General features: G+C 41.4%; 1 protein-coding gene across 1 annotated transcript; it reads left to right on the forward strand.

The window, feature by feature from the left end:
* Positions 1-848: 848 nt before the first annotated feature.
* drd3 (dopamine receptor D3) lies at positions 849-19,585 on the forward strand. Its single transcript, XM_035526450.1, has 7 exons — positions 849-1,145; positions 4,101-4,213; positions 10,196-10,332; positions 12,097-12,290; positions 16,073-16,156; positions 16,901-17,258; positions 19,389-19,585. The coding sequence occupies exons 1-7, from the start codon at positions 858-860 to the stop codon at positions 19,583-19,585; spliced, it is 1,371 nt and encodes a 456-aa protein (XP_035382343.1). The 5' UTR covers positions 849-857.
* The last annotated feature ends 4,287 nt before the right edge of the window (positions 19,586-23,872 follow it).

Genomic DNA, 23,872 nt, shown 5'->3' on the forward strand with positions numbered 1-23,872 from the left:
CTATTTAATGTTTGTTTTCCGTACATTTGTCCTCGTGTCTGCTTACACTACTATAACTTTTATAGAATTTACTTCATGCGCAGTGCTCATATGCCTACTTCGTTGCACCTGTAGGTCATTAAATTAAGAAATTTATTTTTGACGTCACTGATTTTGAGTATTTTTTCATAGCTATTTACCCAAAGGTGTGTCAGATTAATCGGGTTTCAAAGTATAAATGAGAACAAAATTGTCTATTCCTCTCTATTGCCTCTCGTCTACTGCAAATGCCAGATCCGAAATAAAATAATACTATTCCTCCAGGGAAAAATAACTTACATAAATGTAGCATATATTTAAAGTAAATAGACATACTGTGTATATGGATGTCCTGGTTTAAAGTTACAATTTGTAGATTCATTTGGTGATCAGCCGTGCGCATTTTTTATAGGTAGTGTGGCGCGTTAGGAAACAAAGATGCGCTCTGCTTTCAGGAGATAAAATGCTAAGTTTGCAGCGGAGCAAAGCATTCTCTCTCTTTCTCTCTCTCTCTCTCTCTCTCTCTCTCTCTCTCTCTCTCTCTCTCTCTCTCTCTCTCTCTCTCTCTCTCTCTCTCTCTCTCTCTCATACATTCACTGAAAGTGTGTAAGGCTTGGTTTACCTAGCCTCAATATGCTTGTTAGATCATGGTGCTATGCAAAACCTGTCCATGACCTCGCTATAGTAAGGTCAGTATAAAGTAAGTCTTCACATTTACGCTTATTAATATATACAGGGTTTGATATCATACACTGGAAGCTGTAGACCTTACTAATGATTGGCAGTTTTTTTCAGCTCGTCAAACTATTGTGTCCATTCTTCTCAGGTCCCGCCCACACATGGCAATGTTTCACAGCGGTGAATGGCTGTGGAACGATTCTGAGGGATCTTTCAACACAGGGATAAATTCCAGCCTGGCTTCAGACCTCCACAAGGGCCTGCTGAACTATTATGCCATGCTTTATTCTCTGCTCATCCTGGCCATTGTATTCGGCAATGTTCTTGTGTGCCTGGCAGTGGTCCGAGAGAGGTCTCTCCAGACCACCACTAATTACCTTGTCGTGAGTCTGGCAGTGTCTGATCTGCTTGTGGCGTCTCTTGTCATGCCTTGGGCTGTTTACTTGGAGGTGAGTACATACAAGCCATACAGCACAGTGGGGGGAGCTTCTGTGAGATTATTTCTCTCCCAAAATCACTGTTTCATTTTAACAATGAATTTTTTCATTGGTATTATTATTACACGCAACTTCATTCACAATCTTATGATCTAGATGGTGCAGGGGTTGAATGAATTCTCCCTTCTGCCCCCTTTATAAACTACTGAGTTAGATCATGAAATAGAAATTCAAAGAATAGCCATGTTTTACACCACTGTTCATTTAGTATCTCAGAAGGATCAGACTTCCCTCCCACTCATCTACTCATCAGACACTGGGGGTTAAGTCAAACCCAGAAATAGAACTCTATGAATAAGAATGAAATTTTAGCTCATTAAGAGAGTATCACTTAAGGATGCAACAGCTATGTCACTGTCGAAGTAAACATTTACATGGCATTTAGGTGACACCTTTATCCAAAGCAACTTACACTTATGACTGAGTACAGCTTGCACAATCAAGGGTTAAGGGTCTTGCTCAGTGGCCCAACAGTGGCAACTTGGCAGTGGTGGGGCTTGAACCAGCAACCTACTGAATACTAGTTAAGTACCACAACCACTGAACTGATCAGTAAATTCACAGAAGAATCCAGAAGCCTGTTAGGCTCCTCAACACATGACACTGTCCACTTTGGCCAGACAGCCAGAGTATGTCCACCTGTTTGCACAGTTCAGGATATGTTCCTGCCTTTCTTAAACAGGCATATGTAGAGCTGATTTTAAAGAGAACGAACCTCGAGTTGTCAATTTGAGTTATTTTATGTCTATTTCTAAATGACCTTTTAATCTAAAATATTTTGCAAAAGGCTCTCGCAGTTCAATGCATGCAGCTTTTTGATGAGAATAGCACTCTGGAAAAATTCCAGTCTGGGTTTTGCCCAAAGCAAAGCACAGAGACAGCTCTCCTAAGAGTTTTAAATGACATTTTAATGCACCCTAACACTGGTGAAGTTTCAGTCTTAATTCTTTAAGACATTAGTTCAGCCTTTGATATGATTGAGCATAGTCTTTTAATAGAAAGGTTAAAACAGTGGGTGGGAATTACTGAGACAGCATTAAAGTGGTTTTATTCCTATTTAACAAGCAGGACAATTGTAGTGTCTGTTGATGATAGGAATACTGAAGACTCCGAGATGAAGACTGTCTCTGAGCAGTGGGGAGCCTGAAGGCTATATCTTGGGTCCATTTTTATTCTCTATTTATATGCTCCCTTTAGGCAATTTTATTCAAAGTTTTAATGGTTCATTTCATTTTTAGTTTTAGGGCACACATATATCTCTTTCTGTGAATCGAAAGGACATTGGCAGATTGTACAATCTTACCAATGCTCAAAACATTCTCAAATTCAACAAAGACAAAACAGAAGTCCTAATCATGGGTCCAGAGGACATATCCAGAAAGGGGCAGTTAGCTCTTGATGGATTAAAGGCTAAGCCCTTTGTGAGAAATCTGGGTGTGACTGTAATGAGGAGCGATCACGAGGTGGACGCATACACAGAGGAGGGTGAGATTTATTAAGGGCAAATCCACAATCAGAGTTGTTAGAACGGTCCAGGGTCAGTGAGCCAACATGGAGAGTCTGGGAATACATAGCACACAAACAAACAGAAGCACACGAAGACAAAAAAGGGAAGCTGTTTATAACAATAACACACACAATGATAAGAACTAACACTAAACAATAGCAACTACAAACAGGCAGAGAAAACAGGAGGCTTGAATTACGAACAGCTAGGAATAACACACAGAGGCTAGGAATCACAAATGGCAGCTTGGATTTAACACAATGATCAGCAAACACACAGGCAACAAGACAGGGTTTAAAAACATGTACTAATAAGGTTTAATAAGACACAGATGCAACCCATAAGGGGCAAACAAAACTAAACTAAGGAACAGAACCACAACAAGGAAGTAAAGCTAAACAAGAGAGAGGGAAACCATGGAGACAGGTATGCTAGGAGGGACCAACCATGAGAGTGACCTTTGACCCTCATCTCATTTCTACTATAGACATCAAGAGGATTCTTCAGTTTCTAAGTTTTTTAGAAACATTAGGAAAGTTAGAAATTTCCTGCCATTTCCAAACATTGAAAAAATGATTCATGCTTTTGTCTCCACCCATGTGGACTACTGCAATACCTTGTTCATTTGTTTGAGTCAGAGTGAGGTGGCTTGGCTGCAGCTTGTTCAAAATGCTGTAGCCTGTCCTCTCTACAAAGCACAGGGAGCACTTTACACCAGTGCTGGCTGTTCTCCACTGGTTAATTGTAAGCTACAGAATCGATTTTAAAAATTTGCTTACTTACCAGACTTAGCATACATTACTGAGCTCTCATGTCCTCTTCAGATCAGGGGCTATTAGCTGTCCCCAGATCAGGGGATATTAGCTGTCCTCAGACTGGGGCTATCAGCTGTCCCCAGATCAGGGGTTATTAGCTGTCCCCAGAGCAAAAGTAAAATTAAAGAGGGATCGGCCTTTACATCTTACACTTCGAAACTGTGGAATAATCAGGCTATGTTTTTTTTCTTTAATTTAAAGATTTATTTCTGTTCTCCTGCTTTTAGTAGCTCTTGAACTATGTCAGTGTGTATTTTATGTGAGTATGTATTTTAGCATTTCTTGTGTGTCTCACTTTTTGAATATTGGATTGTATTATATTTTATTGTGTTGCATTTTATAGCACTTGTAAAGCACTTTGAGACTTGTTCTAGAAAAGTGATATACAAATAAAGATTTACTTACAGTGCTTCTCACTCACAAAGGATTGCTGGACATAGGAAGAGTCTAAATGGACAGAACAGTACTCACTTTGTCCCACTTCCCTTGACAATTATGTGGAAGGATTGGGGTAAATAGAAATATAGCATTTACAGATACGAGGTTTGAAAGCATGTTTAATGCTATCTCATCTCCTCTGCGCAGGTGGTTGGGGGCGCCTGGCTCTTCAGCCGTCTGTACTGCAACATCTTTGTGACTCTAGATGTGATGATGTGTACTGCGAGCATCCTCAATCTGTGTGCCATCAGCATCGACAGGTAATGCTGAAAATGTTTTTCAAAATTTTACCCAATCGAGCCAATATTCTACTGACTGGGATTCATGTTTAGAGTTTGAAGTAGCATGAATTTCTAGTGACACTTCTTGAGTGTGTTGGTTACATCTGAATTCCATGCATTTCCGTTTTGCCTTGCTGAATTCATTGAGCATATTCATTAGTATTTAATCAAAATATTGTGTAATGGGTGAGTGTGTAGGATGGAAGCCAAAACAAAAAAATGGACAGCCAAACAAAGCAGAACAATACCGAAACATATGGCGAATGCCACCACATGGGGGAAGATGCTGGGGAGGGATACCGTTACAGTACCCAATCCCCTTAATGCATGTGCATGGAGAGACACACAGTAGGCCCATGGCAGGGGTTATGTGCAATGGCAGCACAGTCCTGGGAGTGGGGTTCAGCCAAGCTGATGCCTCCTGCGAGCAGGGCATCTGGAGCGTGGAACTAAAGAAGCACAGCAGGTTAGATATGCTCCTGGGCACCCTCCCAGGCCCACTGTCCTGCCTACACAGAGGTTAGGGGCATGAACAGGTCAGCTCTCACTTCAAGAACCAACACCTTCTCAGTCCTCTGGGCAGGGGCTGCAGTAGACTCAGGCTCCGGATCTGGATTGCACTGGCTCCCCTTCCATGCTATTGGTGTGGAGAACTGGAGCAGGTCTCCTGGCTAGCTTTAGGGGCATTTTGTTACTGACATCCCTGGTGAGTTCTGGCGCAACCCATGCCTCCTGAGGGAGGTGTACCACACCTATGCTAGCTACTCTAACCTGGTCCATAGTCAAAATCCAACCAATTAGTCAAGCAGCCACTCCTCTGTAGACTCTCCAACTTTGAGAGGCAGGGACAGTCTGGATGGAACTGCATCTTTAGTTGGGTCGGTTATACTGTCTTGGCCGAGAAAGCAGGATGCTGGCGAAAGAGACAATTACAAGTTGCCTCTCTACATATGAAATGATGCTGATGAAACCTTAGCTTGGGGTTCCTCCCCACGCCAGGGTATGCATCCCCTTGTTAGGGTTAAGGTTAACCCTAACCCTAGTTTACATCATTTATCTTACCAGACACGCAGTTCTTGTTCTATTTATTATTAATGAACATTCAGCACATTCACTTTCAGCCAAAAGGCACTCGCTTCTCTTCTAATGAACAACATTGCAGAGGAAGTGTGCATCTGTGACTGTGTGTTTGCGCTTCCTGGATGCAACACACACCTGTAATAATGGGGCTACAGTGGTAATAATGTATTCAGTTCCTGCTGAGGGGTCAGGTGCATTGTTAACACCCTCACACACATGTGGCTGGTTTGAGAGTCTATTTTAGTTTGTTTTTTGTGAAATGATCAAGGAGAGAGGGAAGCACGAGTGCAAATAACTCAGTTATTTGCAAATGGCAAAGTTAGGATTGTCAAGAAGCAGGCTGAATAAAACTTCACATCTTTTGGGTGTGAGGTGAAACGTGAAGCATTGCAGGGTGTCATGCGGGTTCAGACAGAGACAGCGATTAAGTTGAACGAAGGACATGTGTGTGGTTATTGATTAATAGTCTGGTGATTGAGATCATTTGTGTGGCTGTGAAGAGGTGGGAAAGGGGATGGGCAGGTGTCTGTGTTGGGGGGGTTGGATGCCAACCACACCACGAGTTCTATGGTGGGATTGTGATAGAAAGAAATAGACATTTATAAGGTTTAAGAATATGTGTTTGCAACAGAGGTCAGTCTCCCTCTAAAGGAAATGAATATTAATGTTGAATTAATTGCCTCTTCTTTTTCACTTTCTGTATGTCTGTGGATAGAGATGGGAAGCAGAAGTAAATGGCTTGAGAAAGAGATCAGTTTCTATTAGTCTGGCCAAAACTCATCCCTCTTTGCTAATTGGAATTTCCTTTCTGTGGCTTGAGGAATTGTTATGTTAATGGGACTTGTGAAGGTTCCAAGCATGCAGTGTGGTCTGTTCTGCATTCAGCAGTGCATAACCCAAGACACTACTGTAGTAAATCATTCACAGTTGAGTGATTAATTAATTTCTAATAAAAAATATCAATTTTATTACAACATATGGCCTTGAAGAAAGTCCTCAAATTGGTAAAGTTTAATAAAAGCAAATATAAATTACATTTTTTCTTTATTACTAAGTTACCTAAAATACAGAATAATAAAATTATTCTTAAAATATAGTTTCCCCAGGATTTCAAGTATTGTTTTATTCCCTGTGGACTGTATATAAATGTAAAAAAAAAAAACATGCGCTTATTCAGATGTAACTCTGTGTAACGTGTGGTGGCCCGAGTGCCGAAGGGTGAGGGGCAGGACACACAGACTCCAGCGACGTGGACAAACATTTATTTATATATAACAGCATCGGCACTCACACGTATTACACACGATAAACACGAATACGTTTAACAATGACGAAAAGACCATTAACACGTCACATCCACAATGACCAACACTCTGCACACTTCGACACGGGTTTAAATACATATAAACAAACAAGGTGCAGGTGTGTGCAGGTGTGGCCACAAACAGATCCTCCCACTACGCGTGGCTGGCCAAACCACGTGACTCGCGGGAGGCGAGCGTTCCGTGACACTCTGATCATATTTAAACTTTGATCCTGTATTTTTATGGGGATAATTCCTTTAAAATGTACTAGTAATTTGATTACTGTTTTTTTTTCTTTAACTGTAATCTAATTAGTGCCTTCTTCTGTAACTGTGAAGCAAAAAACTGTTGGGTAAATATTCCACTATTACCCAACCATGCTCTAGATGCATGACCAAGTGTAAATAGGATTGCTCTCACCTGTCAGATAGATAGGAGTGGGGCTCATTGGCAATATGATAAAATGTATTAATCTACATGAATAATTCAAATAGTTAATAGGTCCCAAAGTATCCAATTTTGTCTACAAACAAGAAAAGTGAGCTTACGTGGCAGGCGAGCTGAAAACTGTAACTTTCAAATGCCCTAATGGAGTACACAAATCATGTTCTCACATTTCTGTCATTTTTCCCCCAACTTAATCTCAGATAATTCAGTCAATTTAACGTATTAGCTCCCCAGTTATGAATGGCAAAATGCAGTATAAGGCTCCTTCTTGTGTATATGAGGCTTTCTGCTGCATTACACAATGAGACAGCCTCTTTTGCCTCTCACCTCATCTGCCCCATAGCAAGGGGTGATACATAGCACAGCTGGGCCCCGAACCTTGGTGCTGCATTTTCACTCTGAATGACTGGGGAGACTTTGCTATTATTGTATCATATTTACACTTGAGAGAGCCACCGTGGGGCATCATTTTGGTTGTCAATCTTGAAACTTCATGCCTTCCTTATTAGTTTTATATAGTTAATGAATAATACATGTTAATGACTAAATATGCCTGGAGCATAAGAGGTAATTGAATACAAGTAAAGTGAACTGCAGTGGCCATTAGCACTGAGTTCGTTTGGGTATTTGGAATGGTGTCCAGTCCCAAGTCCTTAAACTGTATTATGCAGGCTATGGATTTTACAGACATTTTTAATATTTTACTTTCCATGGCCACCTGTGCATACCTGCGACTGTAATCCAGTATCTTTCACTTCAGTGGTTATAAAACAGGTAGCGTGGCTGGTAAAATCGTATATGTGCAGTAAAGCAGTACTAACTAATACTTGAGAAAAATTCTCCACCTGAGATGGTTTAATAAGGCACTGAATGAGACACCATGGATGATAGCTGACCAACAACCAATTGCCATACAGACATGTAGGAGGAAATGACAATTGGTCAGTCATAGCTTGTGGAGGGAACCATCCATTGTCATCAACCAGGCCCTGGACTGGAGCTCTCCAGGGAAACAAAAGAAGGGCCATCCAAAACAAGCTGGATGCATACCTTTTCTAAGGAGATGACATCATCGAATTTGACCTGGGAAGGAACAAAATGGATTGAGCCTGAGAGAAGTGGAGGGTGATGATGGAAGCCCTATACTCCTCAAGGAGTTGAAATGAAACGACGATGGTGCTGCATTACAGTACGGTGCGGTCCCACTTCCAGCTCAGAAAGAAAGCCTACATAGGATAGTGAGGATTGCTGTAATGTTGACTGCCTGAAATCTGCCATTTTAAGACTGTCTTTATAAAGATCACTGGGAAATCTCGCATCTTTAAATTGTTTTTACTTCTTCCATCGCTGTCTATATCAGAACCACAGGATTTTTACCCTCAGGTTATTAGAGTGATAAACAATAAAATATATGCTAATGGTTCATCTGATAATATAATCCAATTTAATATTTAAACGATGCTCAACCGGTATAAAGGGGACTAAAGTGTGGCAGAAAATACATACCGTTCACTACCACCACCAGCCTGAACTTTTAATATGAGGAAGGATGGATCCATGCTTTCATGTTCTTTACAGCAAATTCTGACTCTACCATCCAAATGTTACAGCAGAAATTGAGACTCCTCAGGCCAGACAACATTTTTCAATATTTTATTGCCCAGTATTGGTGAGCCCATGCGAATTGTAGCTGACAGGAGTCTCACCCAATGTGGTCCTCTGCTGCTGTAGTTCATCTGCTTCAAGGTTTGACATATTGTGCACTCAGAGACGCTCTTCTGCATACCTTGGTTGAAATGAATGGTTACATATATGAGACCAGCCCATCTAGCATCAACAACCATGCCGCAGTCAATGTCACTTAAGATATGACCACCCACTGGAAGGGCAAGACAGGAATTTATACACTGAATGGCCACGTTATTAGCTATACCTGCCCTTTCACAATTGGTGCTTCCCTAGATGGAAATTAGACACATGACCATGTAATGCAGTATAAAACCAGGTGAGCAAGTTTTCCATGGTTCAGTTTGTGTGAATGCACATTAGAATGGGAAAATTGAGTGATTTCATCTGAGGCATTATCATCAGTGCTGGCTGGAGCCAGTATGTAAAAAACTGCCTATCTGGAGGAGTTTTCTCATGCAACGGTGTTGAGACTGTACTGGTGCTCCAACTAATATGTCCAAACAACAACTTCTTGTTCCTTAGCACAGATGGGCTACATCTGCAGATGACCAGTTTGAGTGCTATTGCTATCTATGGGAAACAGAAAAGACAGACTTAAGTGAGCAAAAGAGTGCAAAAACTGGATCACTGAGCAGTGGAAAAACATCACCTGGTCAGATGAATCTCCATATTGCTGTTGCACCATGTTGGTGGGAGGGTCAGAATCTGGCCCAAGCAACATGAATCAATGAGCCATTTCTGTCAGGTGTCAACATTTCAGTAAGTGGAGTAATGATGTGGGGAATGCTTTCTTGGCATGCTCTGGATCCTCTGACACCTGTGGCTGGACGTTTGGACAATAGGGCTTACCCAAGCATTGTGGCAGTCCAAGTTCATCCCTTCATGACAGCTGTTTATCCTATGACAGAAGGACTCTTTCAGTAGGATAATGCACCATGCCACAAGAGTTGTATCATTGTGGGTTGGTTCCAGCAACATGACAGTGAGTTATTTTATACTTACTTACCTTTCACTGTGCCCAGATCTTAATCCTGCATCTCTGGGCCAAGCTAGAATGGTTTCAGAGCATGTCAGTACCTCCATCTAATAACTGCGAGAAGCTATCATGTCTACATGGGCCAAGATTCCTGCAGACTGATTGCAACACATAATTAAATCTATGCCACAATTAATTGCTGAGGTTCTAAAGGCCACAGGAGGGCCAACAAGTTCTAATATACATTTTTCAAGAACAGGTTGCTGTTTTATATATGGGTATTATGTTTATAGGTTTATGCTTAATTGTATATTTATGTGTAGTGCTTTATGTACAGAGAGAGGCCTGTGAATAAGCTTTTCATTGTTTGTTAACGTTTGTGTTTGAGTCACTTGACAAAAAATAAAGTGAAAAAGTCTAACTACTCTTACCTTTCCAAGTAGATGACATGTCTCTTCCTTATAGGTACACAGCCGTGGTGATGCCTGTATTGTACAACACCACTCAGAGCTCTCGTAAAAGAGTGTCGGTTATGATTGCCACTGTATGGATACTGGCCTTTGCGGTCTCCTGCCCCCTATTGTTTGGTTTCAATACCACAGGTAAACACTCATGGCATCTGTTACTACTTCTCATAATGGTGGTTAGGAGTGGTATAAATCTCTGATCTCGCAGTTATTCGATTCAATTCTGATTCTTTAGGAAACAGTTCTGTGTATCATGAGATCTCCCCAGAATTTGAGTTAATTCGATTTGGTTATTTTGCTAAGATTCATAATTATTTTAAATTCTGATGCTGCCAGACAATGTTAGCTTGAAACTGCCATACACCGCTTGAAACTTCCACACACTGCTCTGGTTACTAAGGAACCTGGAACCTGGTTACTAAGAAACCTAGTAACTATGCAAGGACAAATCATGAACAAATAGCAGCATCATGAATGAATATAGAAACATCATAAATAAATATAGTAATATTGCATTATGCTTCATTGAACAGTCAGTGAACAATCATGAGAAGGAATAATTTGTTCCTCTAATAGTTATATTGAATGATTATACAGAATGATTGTATATAGTGGCAACCTGGAAGGGGACAAATAATGAAATACTACATACTGTTCATGTTAATGACTCATGACAATGTGCTAAGGTATCAGAAGTTACTGTTTGTTTCTCAATGACGCTCCATCCATTACATATGACTCTGTGGCATGATCTATCACTTTACAATAAGGACGCCAATACTCTTAACTAATGAAGAGGTATTATACACTATTCCAGTTAATGATTCATGAAGAAATCCTGAGATCTAGTGATCAATCAACCCAAGATTATATAATTAACACTTCACCAACCATTGATAGTTTGTTCCCATATGAAACACATACTGGTTGTCAAACATGTAACCTAACCATATCTTTTGTGATATGGACTAATGCCTGTGTGTTATGGGTGAATGATAATTTTCACTATTTGATGATTTGTATATAAGTCCTGACTCTTACTGTCTAAAATCACCTTGCCCAATGACTAGGGGGATAAAGTCTCATAGTCATTCACTAGTGAAGCATAGAGTAACATTAGTTTCTAGAAGTAACTATATTTGTTCATGATGTTTCTATATTTGTTTATAATTTTTCTATATTTGTTCATGATGCTGCTATATTTGTTCATGATGTTGCTATGTTTGTTCATTTGTCCTTGCATAGTTGCTAGGTTTCTAAGGAACTGTATTAAAAAGTAATGAATATACATACATCCCAAATCTCTGTGTGGGTGGGTATGTGTGTCTGCCTCTTCAATCTTCAGACAGCAGTGTTGATATAAATAGTATCAGAAATAAAGATTTCTGACATTTCATCAGAGCCTGATAAAGTTTTGTATGTGTGCAAAACAAATGCTCAAGCCAATTAATTTATGCAATCAGTTAACAGAGTTCGCCTCACAAGGAGATGTAACAGGCAGTATCATACAAAAATAAACATTCCAGGAATAATGTAGAATCTTTCTAATGTTCTCAGTGGATTACTCCTGATCCACCTACTCTAAAGGTTTGATGGTGACAAGTTACAAAAATCTTTAATTATGTCACCATAGAAACGAGCTAATACAGTCATGAATTCCAAAGATCTGTGCATGTGAGGATGCCGATAACATGTTAAAGCACAGACAACTTCATTACCTATGCTCCACTTATCACATCATAAGGGTTTGATGTTTAGAAGACCATAGAAAAATGAGCTGACAGTTTCTCATAATGTCTCATATGAGTTACGGTTGAACAGTCTTCGAGTCTCTGTGTATGTGTAATGTAGTTATACATGTTGAATAAAGGTTTTGGTCATGTGGTGTGTGTGTTGCAGATGATCCGTTGGTGTGTTCCATTTCAAACCCGGATTTTGTCATCTACTCGTCAGTGGTGTCGTTCTACCTGCCCTTCATGGTGACGCTGCTGGTCTACATCCGCATCTACATCTTCCTCAGACGGAGGAGGAAGAGGATAATGTTCCGCCAGGCCAGTGGCCAGATACAGCCAGGGCCTGCACCACCACCTACAGTAAGAGCAGTGCAAACAGAGTGTGCGCGCACACACACACACACACACACACACACACACACACACACACACACACACACACACACGAGAACATTCACACACACATGCAGACACATACACATATGCAAATGTGTATAATCACACACACACATACACACACAGACACACACATATGTGTGCATTCACATACACATGCAGATACACAAACACACACACACACACACATATATATATGTATATATAAATAGTATACTATATCTAATACTATAGTAAACTATATCTAATACTATATCTAATATATATATATATATTAGATATAGTATATGAGTAGAGTGCTGTTCTTATGGACACATGGTCAAAATAAACAGGCATCAGTGTAGTGGTCTTACAGTGTGTGAGTGACACAGGACTCAAACAGTCACTGCTGGTGTTTGGTAGTGTTCAGTTCACATATGGCTCAGGGATAGAACTGTTCTTAAATCTGCTTGCCCGTGAAGTGTTGGACCTGAAACGTCTCCCAGAGGCCAACAGATCAAGTAGGGGATGTTCTGAGTTGTGTTGGGTCTTTGAGTATGCTGGCTGCTTTGCTGAGGCAGCGAGAGATGAAATGGTCCTCCAAGGAGGGCAGTGAGCAGCCAATGATTTTCTGGTCAGTGGCAATGACCCTCTGAATAGCTCTCCTGTCTGCTGCTGAGCAATCGGCTCCCCACACCGAGATGCAATACGGGAGAAGGATACCAGCAGCTTCTCTTGTAGCAGCATTTGCTGAGGAGTCTCAGGAAATAGAGTGTTTTCTGTGTTTTCTTGACTATTTCGGTGGTGTTGGTGGTCCAGGAGAGAGCTTCCACAATGTGCATTCCCAGAAACCTGAAAGCAGGGACTCTTTCTACACTGTCCCCATTGATGTAGAGTGGGTCAGTGTCTACACTGTGTTTGCTGAAGTCGATGATGAGTTCTTTTGTTTTTGAAGAGTTGAGGATGAGGCTGTTCTTAGCGCACCACTTTGCTAGGCCTTGGACTTCATCACTGTAGTATAATCTGCTCCTTAGAGTCCTACCACGGTCATATCATCCGCAAACCCGATGATGTTGTTAATGGGATGTGTGTGGATGCAGTCGTAGGTGTAGAGGATATAGAGAGGAGGGTTCAGCACGCAGCCCTGTGGTGCCCCCATGCTAAGCGTCAGAGAGGAGGAGAGGTGAGTGCCTATTTTAACAGTCTGAGGACATTTGGTTCTTTATCCAGAGGCAGATGGGTTGTGAGATTCACAGGTCAGTGAGTTTAGTGACTAATCTGCCTGGTATGACCGTGTTAAAAGCAGAGCTGAAATCTATAAAGAGCATCCTCACATAGTTCCCCTGGTGTTCAAGGCCAGAGAGTGCAGTGTGAAGAGTGGTGGCAATAGCATCCTCTGTGACCTTTTTGCTCTCTAGGCAAACTGGGTGGATCGAATGTGGGTGGGAGGCTGGCTTTGATGTGCTGTAGGACCAGCCTCTCAAAGCACTTCATAATGAGTGGAGTGAGTGAGTACTGTATGATAATCATTGAGGCTACTGATAGCTATCTTTTTTGGCAGTAGAATGATTGTGGCAGACTTCAGGCAGGCAGGGTGGGATGATGGATTTAGACAGGGACAGGTCACTTCACAAAATCTTTGTGAAGATTTCTCATAGCCGGTCTACACATTCCTTCAGCGCCCTTCCTATCACGCCTCAGAGCCGGCAGGTTTCCTTGGGACTACTGCTCTGAGTGCACGTCTCATCTCATGTTCCTGTATAGTGGGAAAGTGGCTGTTAATTGGTGGTGGTAGCATATAGTGGGCAAAGAAAGAGTTAAGTTCCTCTGCCCTCGAGGTGTTTCCAACTGTGCTCCTGTGGTTGCTGGTCACGTAGTTGTCGGTGTTGGATGTCCTGCCACACCAGCGTGAGTCGTCGTTGGTGAATAGATCCTCAGTCTTCCTCTTGTGGGCTACTTTTGCCTCCCCGATGCCCTTCTTCAAGTTGGCTCTAGGAGTACTGTATTGGTCCCTGTTACCGGAACTGAAGGCAGTGTCTCAGGCCTTGAGGAGAGTTTTGACCTCCTTTGTCATCTAGGGCTTCAGATTGGTATACACCCAGATGTGTGTATTGACAGTGACGTTGTCAACACAGTTTTGTCTAGAGTACCGATGTGTACACCTCCAAGTCTTCTTCCTTAAAGATATCCCAGTTTGACCTCTCAAACCTGTCCTGGAGCTGTAATGAAGTACTTTCAGATTATGCTTTAAGAGTTGTTATGGTGGAACGAGCTTTTCTCTTGATTTCTCTATGATTTTGGTATTGGTGCAGCAGTTGTTATGTACGTAGATGCACACACCTCTCCCTTGCTCTTACTTTGTTTCTATCCCGGCGAATTGCTGTGCGGCCTGCTAGCTCAGTGGCTACATCTGGGATGTACACAGTGAATGTAGCTGTGTCTCTGTTATCAAGAAAATTGTTTTCCGTGAGTTTGTTTGTTTTCTGTGAGATCAGTAGCTGTGTATATATATATATATATATATAACATTTTCTAAGCCTAAGATGGGCACATAAACCTTTTGCCTATTTAGAGTTACTGTAGTGTTTGACTGTGTCCTGCAAACATCATCCTTTCATTACAATACAAAAGAACACAAGATATTAATAACAGAATCTCACATCCATTAGGTTTAGTGTGGGTTCCAACACTGCATCCAACTTAATGATTCAAACCACTTTGTTAGAGATAGATCTTGGATCACACCCCATATAGGTGTTATATTCCTCACCTTTGAAAAAGCACTGGATACATTTGCTTTTCTTAGGAGGCATTACTGGACAGCATGACTGTGGGATAGTGCTTGGTTGTTTGCTCAATCACTGGACTGGATTTCCATATTATAGCCTTTGTTTGAATGTCAAGCCTTTCAAAGTGTCCCAGCCAAGCCATTATGGTGCTAGAATTTTATTGCATGGTTAGGCTTCATTTAAATGCATTAATATATGATATGCAGAGAAATAGCTTTTTAAGATGTGCTGAGAGTTTTTCCTTCTTTCAAAAAGCTATTATATTCAGCAAGGAGAGCTTAGCTCCTGATTGGCACAGTTGCAATTGCCATAGTCTGACAGCATGGTGCACATGACCTCTGAGAACTTTAGGACAGTAAATACAAAAGCCATAGGAGAAGGAGTGTCATGATACAGAATAACCAGAATCTCTTTGATTAATTGGACATCTTTCTGAACAAGGTGCCAGTTTTCGCACTGTTCAGTCTGCCGTCGATCTTGTTGGACAGAACGTCAGAAGTGCCATAAATGCCATAAACTTCCCTGTACAAATGAACTTGCTTACAGATATTTAATTGGCTTGTCAGAAAACTGTGTAAACTTGGATAATTCATCTTATCACCTGTGAGAGATAGATTAGCATGTAGAGACCTGCAACCTTTTATAAATATCTATAACCTGAATGGGGAGTAAATTTCAGTACAATGAAAATACACAGGGTTACTGCACCCAGTATCCACAATTCTGTGCATGCTTGTGACCCATGTGCCAGTGAGGGATTAAGCTTAGGAAAGAAACCTTTCATATCAACCAGTCTTGATGATAAACACTGTTGACAGCAGGAAACTAGGTTCTTCTCTCTCTCGCTTCTTCTCTCTCTCTTTCTCATCCCAGTTTCTTGTATCATGCCACTATAGCTCTTTTCTATACCTCTCTTTTCTATACCTCTCTCTCTCAATATCTGCATCTGACCCTTTGTCTTTGATTTGTTTTGTGCAGGAGACTTGTTTGCAGGAGGAGACTCATAAAGAGAGACACGATCTGTCTCCCATCCAGCTCAATGTGGTAAATATGTGCATAACTGTGAGATTGCAGTTTTTATCCAAATTTATGTTATACCAAATTGGAGTGTGTAACTGACTCCTTCAGTGCAGAGGCTCAGGTTAGTGTTCCTGGCAGTCTAGACCTGTGAGTGTTTTCTCTCACTGTACTGCTGTAATTGCAGCCATAGGGAAAGCTGCGAAAGCTGCAGAAGCCCTGGCACACCTCGGCTCTCCACACTGCCTCTGGCTGCTCTCCTCGTACTCGTCACGTAAATTTCCACAGATTACTTCAAAGAGTGGCTTGCTTTAATAGGGCACTGGGCAAGGCACTTATTCAAGTTTTCAAAGATCAAGATGTAGCTGTTTGGGATCAGGGGTGTGTGAGGACCAGAGGCACTTGGAGAGAGGACTTGTAATATCTTGTATGGAGATAATGAAGGGATGAGTCAGGTCTGGGCACATGTCTGCCTGCAAAAGCTGACCTGACCTTGTCCAAAACAAAAACACCAGCACATATACAGTGGCAAACTGGTGGGAGGAGGCCGCAAAGGTCTAGCTGTTGAGGGTGGAAAACGATGAGATGATGAGATTAAAGACTGTTATAAAGAGAGTGTAGGAATACTGTCAGGAATACTGAAGCAGTACTGGGTCCCACGTGTCTCCATCATTTGAAAGTTTCATGTAAAACTGTGTTACTTTGAGAATAACTTGATGAATACTCCACTCATTACGTTATTGTTAAAGTCGTTCTCTCATATCTCCTGTATCTTTGATATTTGATTAGGAGAGCACAGAGAGGGTGATTCGTCCCAAGCTTCTACCTGCCTGCCTGCGTCGAAAACGCCCTCGGACCATGCCTGCCGAGAACTCCCTGCTGCCCCCAGTGGACATGCAGAACTACTGTAGCATAAGCCAGGCCTCCTTTGTCCGCACCGAACAGGAACCCAACCGGGAGGAAGAAGAGGGACAGGAGGAAGGCCAGGTGACCCTGAGGAGTTGTGAAGTGAAGGAGCTGTCTAATGGACGCACGCACACCACTCTCCAGCAAGCCCCTCGAGGGCCTCAGCGGGTCACCCCAGCACGTCACAGGAGCATGCACTCCAGGGAGAAGAAAGCTACACAAATGCTGGCTATTGTACTGGGTGAGTAATGCTCTGCCACAATTCCCAGTTTCTTCCCTGAACTGATTTATTAGGAGGTTTCGCAAAACAGGAGCCCAGTTGGGAGGAAGAGGAGGGACAGGAGGAAGGCCAAGGGATGTGGAATTCATGTCCAAGCAAGGAGCAAGGGATGTGGAATTCAGACTTAATGAGATAGTACCTTCTCTAACAACTCATGGAGGACATGCAATACTACTGATCACTATCATTCTGGCACCTAAAAAAGTGATGTGATGATGAGAAGAGCATATTCTGGAGTCCCAGCTCTAGAGTCCCAGCTCTAGAGTCCCATCTCTAGAATCTCTAAAGTGGGAGCCCTGCAGCCTTCCAAAGCTGCTGTCAGCACAAATTCACACAATTAGCATCATATCTCACCATCTGCTACAGCACATTGTTGGAAGGTCGAAGCGCTCTGAGGTTGATGGTTGATGGTGATGGCAATGTGAGGTGTTTGCCTAAGTGGGGAACGAATAAAACATGCTACCTCAGCTCAAAGCTGATTGGTCAAGTTGTTCTTGTGACCAAGCCCTTAAGATAAGTTTCTGGATATTTTACAGTTTTTTACAATCATTTTCACATTTGTTTCAGTACCATGTGCACTTTTTCGAAATCCTTCACACAGTGTGCTTTTGAAACACACACCTCAGCACATCAGTTAACCTTTGGTGCTCAATTCACTTCAATCACCAAAACATGTTTCATCCAAAGGTGACTCATGCTGCCATAACTATAACAAATGCTTTCTCCCCCAACACTGCTTGGTCACTCATTGTACAATTAACTTTAAAACACAACCAACTTGTAACATTTCTAAATAAGCATGTGTTTCCCTTTCCTCGATTTTTGCATTCACAAATATTTCAAGCCAGCTAAAGAAATTTTTGCTCTGTTGGCATACCTCTCACAATAGATATCATGAATGTGTTACATAAATTTACAGTAAACTGTAATGAATGTTTTTCTGTATCAACAACCCAGAATAACAATATTTATCATCTAATATAAAAGTATTCACAGTTTTCTTCAGGAGGTTTACTGTATTTTCCAATTTGTTCTCACAGTACAATATACTGTAGTTCAGAAAAGAAAAAATATATACAATCAATAACAAATACAGTACTGTGATAGCAAATTAATATTTTCACTATATACAGTAATTCACACATATTTGTCTGCCTCTCAGTTTCAGAAGTCCACTGTTGGCCTGGGCCATCCATCCTGTCATCCTGCATTTAGAGTTAAATCAATATCACACCCAATATATGGTAACAGGGCACAAACAAAAATCGTCTGCGGAGGACTTTAACTGAAATGACAGCCAGGTGTTTGAGCAGTACATGTTCTACAGTAACAGTGGAAATATCTCTTCAGTGACAACAACAACTATATTTTCTCTATATAGTACACTTGCACATTTCAATGCAAGTACGACAACTTTTGTACTGAGAGTAACAAGCTTGCAAACAAAAAAACTGATGCAACTTTCTGCTAAATTCAGAATAATTGGTCTTACATATTTCAAGAGTATATTTTCATCTGACTGTTAAAATGCAACACATTACCAGCCACAGTGTTCAGAATTTTGTTGGGTTTTGAACTGAAAGTTAACTGTTTTGAACAGAGTATTTAAATATCTGCAAATGTAGTTGTACAGACTTTTGCTGGTGGTGGAAGAAGTGGTTATTGAATGCCTTTTGTATCAAAGCAATGCAAAAGTATAGACAGTTTAGTTTGCATAACATATTGATATGGTGAATGTGTTAGGAGTTTTGAAAAAGTGGACATGGTATTGAGACAAGTGTAAAAATGATTGTAAAAAACTAACTAGCTCAGAGTACAATTTTTTCAAGCATTACTTAAAAGAGCAGTTGCTGGACATCTAATCTTTATATTAAGGGCTTTATATATGTTACATGTTAATGAAGGCTATATGTTTGTTTAATGTTTTAATTACGAGTTCATAACCAATCTACCTATGTGTTCACGTATGCATATGTGTGTGTGAGCATGTGTGTGTGTGCATGTGTGTGCACATGTGCATATGTGCGTGTGTGTGTGTGTGTGTGTGTGTGTGTGTGTGTGTGTGTGTGTGTGTGTGTGTGTGTCCTCCAGGGGTCTTTCTCATCTGCTGGCTACCCTTCTTCGTGACTCACATCTTGAACACTCACTGCAGAAAATGTCACATACCCGCTGAGCTCTACAGCGCCTTCACCTGGCTGGGCTACGTCAACAGCGCCCTGAACCCCATCATTTACACCACCTTCAACATTGAGTTTCGCCGCGCCTTCATCAGGATCCTTACATGTTGAATTCTGACGGAACTACAAAAAGGAACCCGAGAAATCTTTATGCCAGGCTGCAAGGGCATCCTCCATACCATCTCATGCACTTTATTATCAGTGAACCTTGAACTGGGAAGTAGAGAGGGCTTCAACTCGGTGATGGCAGAAGGCGATGGAGGATAAGCCCTCTTAACCTCCAAATGGCAGAACTGTGGAGTAATGACTGAAAGGAAAAGCACTAGCATGGATGTGACTACACAAAGCTGTGGTGATCCTGACACTGCTGAGCTGAGCAGCTGCTCTCGTTTCTGGCCTCTGGAGTCCCTCATCTGCACTTGGCATGTGACTGGTGGGCAGGACATGAGACAGGAGCAGGGACATCTATGGGGCAGGATGAAAGATCAGAGACTTAATCTTGGATGCTAGCTTCCCCTAGAGGTGAGGAGCCCTAAGACTGTGGAGACAAGGGACAGATAAGGTCATTACATCTGGAACACATTTGCGTTATTGTGAATGAAATTCCAATTGGTATCTGCATTAGCTCAGCTCTCGTAAATGTGGAATACAAATGCACAAGAAGAATTCCTTTAAACAAAGAGGAGAGCAAAAAAAGAACATTCTGGCCAAGAGTAGGAGATAATTCCTCAGTGACAGGTGGGGCTGAGCGTGCACATCGCTGACCGACAGAAAGCATTAAGAGAGAAAGAGAGCAGAGTTTGCGGATTTTCAGAAAGCCTTTACTGAGGGGCTCCGCTGGAAACAAGGTGGATGAAGATTGATGTGGCGGGGGGGTGGAATGTGTGCCATGCTTGAGTGTATTTTGAACAGCCTGCCTTGTCTCGCCACACTTGGGGAAACTCTGTGTGCATATCCGATTTCAGCGGTTCAGTAGGAAGGACAGTGTGAGTGATAGTAGCTGGCTTGCTCCCCAATTGCCAGCCCAGGGCGAATGACACCTAATGGATTCACTCTGACACTTCCTACTGTCCTGTTCAGTCACTTCCTCCCTTCATGAGACAATGAGGTTCTGTCAGAGAGATCTTAGCACTCACAGGAAGGATGTCTATATAAAGTAGCGTGTGTGAGTGTGTATGTGCTTCCCTACCTATGTGACTTTAAGACCCGATGAAGGCAGATGCTAATGGAGGAGGGTTGACCTACTAGAGACGGAGAGATAAAAAAATGTTAAAATCCCAGATCAGTTCACTCCGGCTGTTTGTACACAAAACGGCATGCAAGATGCTGAGCGCGCGTGCGCGCACACACACACACACACACACACACACACACACACACACACACACAACACTGCAAACAGGAGACATAACATTCACACATACACACTAAATCTGAAAATCCTGGAAATGACCCAATGAAATAGAGATATTTACACATCCATGGAAAATCTGTACTCCAAACCATTAATTGGTCCATAGGGATTCGGGATAAATGTTGTAATTTGCAATGTATTTAACACAAGGACATGCCTTATTTAAAAAAATGCAAGCACACATAATTAATTTTTTAAATGATTACAACAGAATATCTAACTGCATGTAACTGTGGATGTGTCCTAGTGTGAGTGTATATGTGTGAGAGAAGGAAATGGGTTGAGTGCATTCCTCCAGTGATAGTGGATAGTGGTTGGATATAATGAACGCTTGATGTGGCTGAGAGAGGCATAGAACAGAGGATCCCTAAGACTATTACCAAGCAGTACTGTTCATGCAAGCGCACTTGATCCCTATTCCCTAATCCCTATTCCATGCTTTCTGTTCCCTGTTTCCTGTTGGCTAATCCCTGTTCCAAGTTCCTTACTATCTGTTCCCTACTCCCTGATCCTTGCTTCCTGTTCACTAATCCCTGTTTCATGTTCCCTACTCCATTCTCTATTCTGTGCTCCCTAATCCGCACCCCTTGTTCATTGTTCCCTACTTCCAGTGATATTGTTTGATTGTACGCAAACATGAACATGTTTCTACTGGTTGCATATACAGTTATTAGGTTCAAGTGTATAATTCTTCTAATGGAATTTCAAACATTGTATCTGTGTGCTTGGATTAAAGTTTTTTCTATGATTGTTTACACACCTAAATTAAAAAATAACAGTTAGTGAAACCTTACACTCAAGAAGCTAAACCTAAAGACATTTCTCTAAACCTAAAGACATTTCTCTACACCTAAAGACATTTCTCTACATTAGCCACAGAAATCTAACGTGATCTCACGTCCTTGCCATGTCAAGGCACCACCTCCAGAAATGTGAACCAACTGGTAAAACAAGTACGTCAGATGTACAGACACCTAGGCGCTTAATTGTAAACTCACCAATCAGGTGTATGCACTATGAAAAGGCAATGGATGAGTTTACCTGCCTTCAGTAAAAAATGGAAGACAGCTTTGCAGGAAGAGGAAGAGGTAGCGTGAGGATGAGAGGGGATGCCTATGGAGGAAGAGGTATAGACATGGAGGAGGACATGGACCAAAAAGACAAAAAACAAACTTGTGAGATGGCATTCGAGCAACATGGACAGAGAGCTCAGCCCAGGCTCAGCGGATAGACTATTCCAACAGTATTCGGACATTTCGACTAGAGCACAGGTGATAACTATTCTCTACCGTCTACAGTAAAATAACTACAATTTATTCCTACAACAGTATTTTTTGGCAGCCATTCACTGCATTCTATGGTTGAAACAAACAATAGCAGAACCCTTTTTGGTGCTATATAGAAACATATACATTACATTCTCTATAAGTCTGTTTAACTATTTCACCATGCCAAGAACCATTTAAGTATACAAATGGTATTTTGAGCTGCCATGGGTCTATATATAGTCATCACCCTCACTAAAGGACCCTTGAAAAAAAGTTTTTAAGAGTGTACACTCTCCTGTGACATTTTACATGTATTTTGATTGGTCTACATAGGATTGAGAGCTGAGAACATCAAGGAGGAAAGATCCCGTATTGTCAGAGGATCAAGAGAGCGCTATCATAAACATGGTTTTGCCCAGTAATGCAATACGCCTCAGAGAAATTCTAACCAGCGTCCTAACAATGAGCGCATAGTTTTTAATAAAGTCCATCAGGACTCTCTATCAACGTGGGAGAATCTAAAAAAAACAACATCACATGCAGGTGAAGCAACTGTACCATTTGAAAGAAATTCTCAGAAAATAATAGACACGCAGCCTGATTATATGGAGGTAAGTACCGTAATGTACACTTCAGTATTGTGCACTGAACACAGAACCTTTTTACATGTAATCTTTTAGTAGGCTGAAATACACGTTGTCCACTTTTTCCAAGTGGTTAACAAACGGATGCTGATGCAGTCCAGCGTGTACTCATCTTTATAGATGAGGCTGGGTTTAACCTAACAAAAGTAAGAAGAAGAGGGAGAAACATCTCTGGCTACAGAGCTAACATGATGGTAACATCGCATTGTGGCTGTGATCACACAAAACGGGGTCCTGCATCGTCATGCCATCTTAGGTCCTTACAACATGGCCCACCTGCTCACATTTCTAGACAGGCTACATAAGAACTGGGTGAGAAGCAGACGAGATGCATTGTTGACATTGGGATACATTGTTATTCTTCCTTCACTGTCTTGTGAGAGAGGACATAGCCTGTGATGTGGACACATCCAGATAGGCGAAGAGGTGATTAGCTTCTTTTTTTAATTCATGCTTTCTTTTTTGTCTCCACAAATGTGTTTATTTATGCTTAGAATATGTTCTGCTCTGAAATCCAGTGCAAAATACAACCTTTAAAAATGCATATTGACTGATGTTAAAATGTGGAGAGGAATAAAAATGTGTCAGTGTGCAGTGCTGGTCCTGTGTGTTGTGTTTGGTTATTTATGTGCATTACTCTAACAGTACCTTTGAATAAAATAAACCCCAGACTATATAATTTGAAAAGCAGAAATGTTAAAGGTCTTTTAGTCTGAGTACAGCAATGTGTAACTTGTTCAACCAGATTCAGAATGTATGAACCCTGTGTGTGCCATACGGTGACAAAATTGGGATTTTATACATTGTTTAGTTTTGAATGACCTTAGGTGTACTATTGCTTTTGTGTGTGGCTGTGTGAAATGTGTTAGTATTTGGACAAAATGAGCCCCATTTTCAAAATCGTACTTAAACAAAAATAACTGTAAGAAAGTGAGTTTGGATTCAAAATGTGAGTCTGGTCAGAATGAATGCTGATTGTGTGTGTGTGTGTGATGAAGTTCCCCAGCATTGGTAGCTGTGCCCATCCAGGATTTGCAATGTTCAGCAGTATAGCAGGCACAGGATCACAAAT

The sequence above is a fragment of the Electrophorus electricus genome, chromosome 5, assembly GCF_013358815.1.
Source record: "Electrophorus electricus isolate fEleEle1 chromosome 5, fEleEle1.pri, whole genome shotgun sequence".
Lineage (NCBI taxonomy): Eukaryota > Metazoa > Chordata > Actinopteri > Gymnotiformes > Gymnotidae > Electrophorus > Electrophorus electricus.

What these genes read in the sequence shown, in the direction of transcription:
- drd3 (XM_035526450.1), top strand. Translation starts at nt 858, where the DNA reads ATGGCAATGTTTCACAGCGGTGAATGGCTGTGGAACGATTCTGAGGGA. An exon ending in CTTGGGCTGTTTACTTGGAG is followed by an intron (nt 1,146 to 4,100) that starts GTGAGTACATAC and finishes TCCTCTGCGCAG; the next exon opens with GTGGTTGGGGGCGCCTGGCT. An exon ending in TGTGCCATCAGCATCGACAG is followed by an intron (nt 4,214 to 10,195) that starts GTAATGCTGAAA and finishes TCTTCCTTATAG; the next exon opens with GTACACAGCCGTGGTGATGC.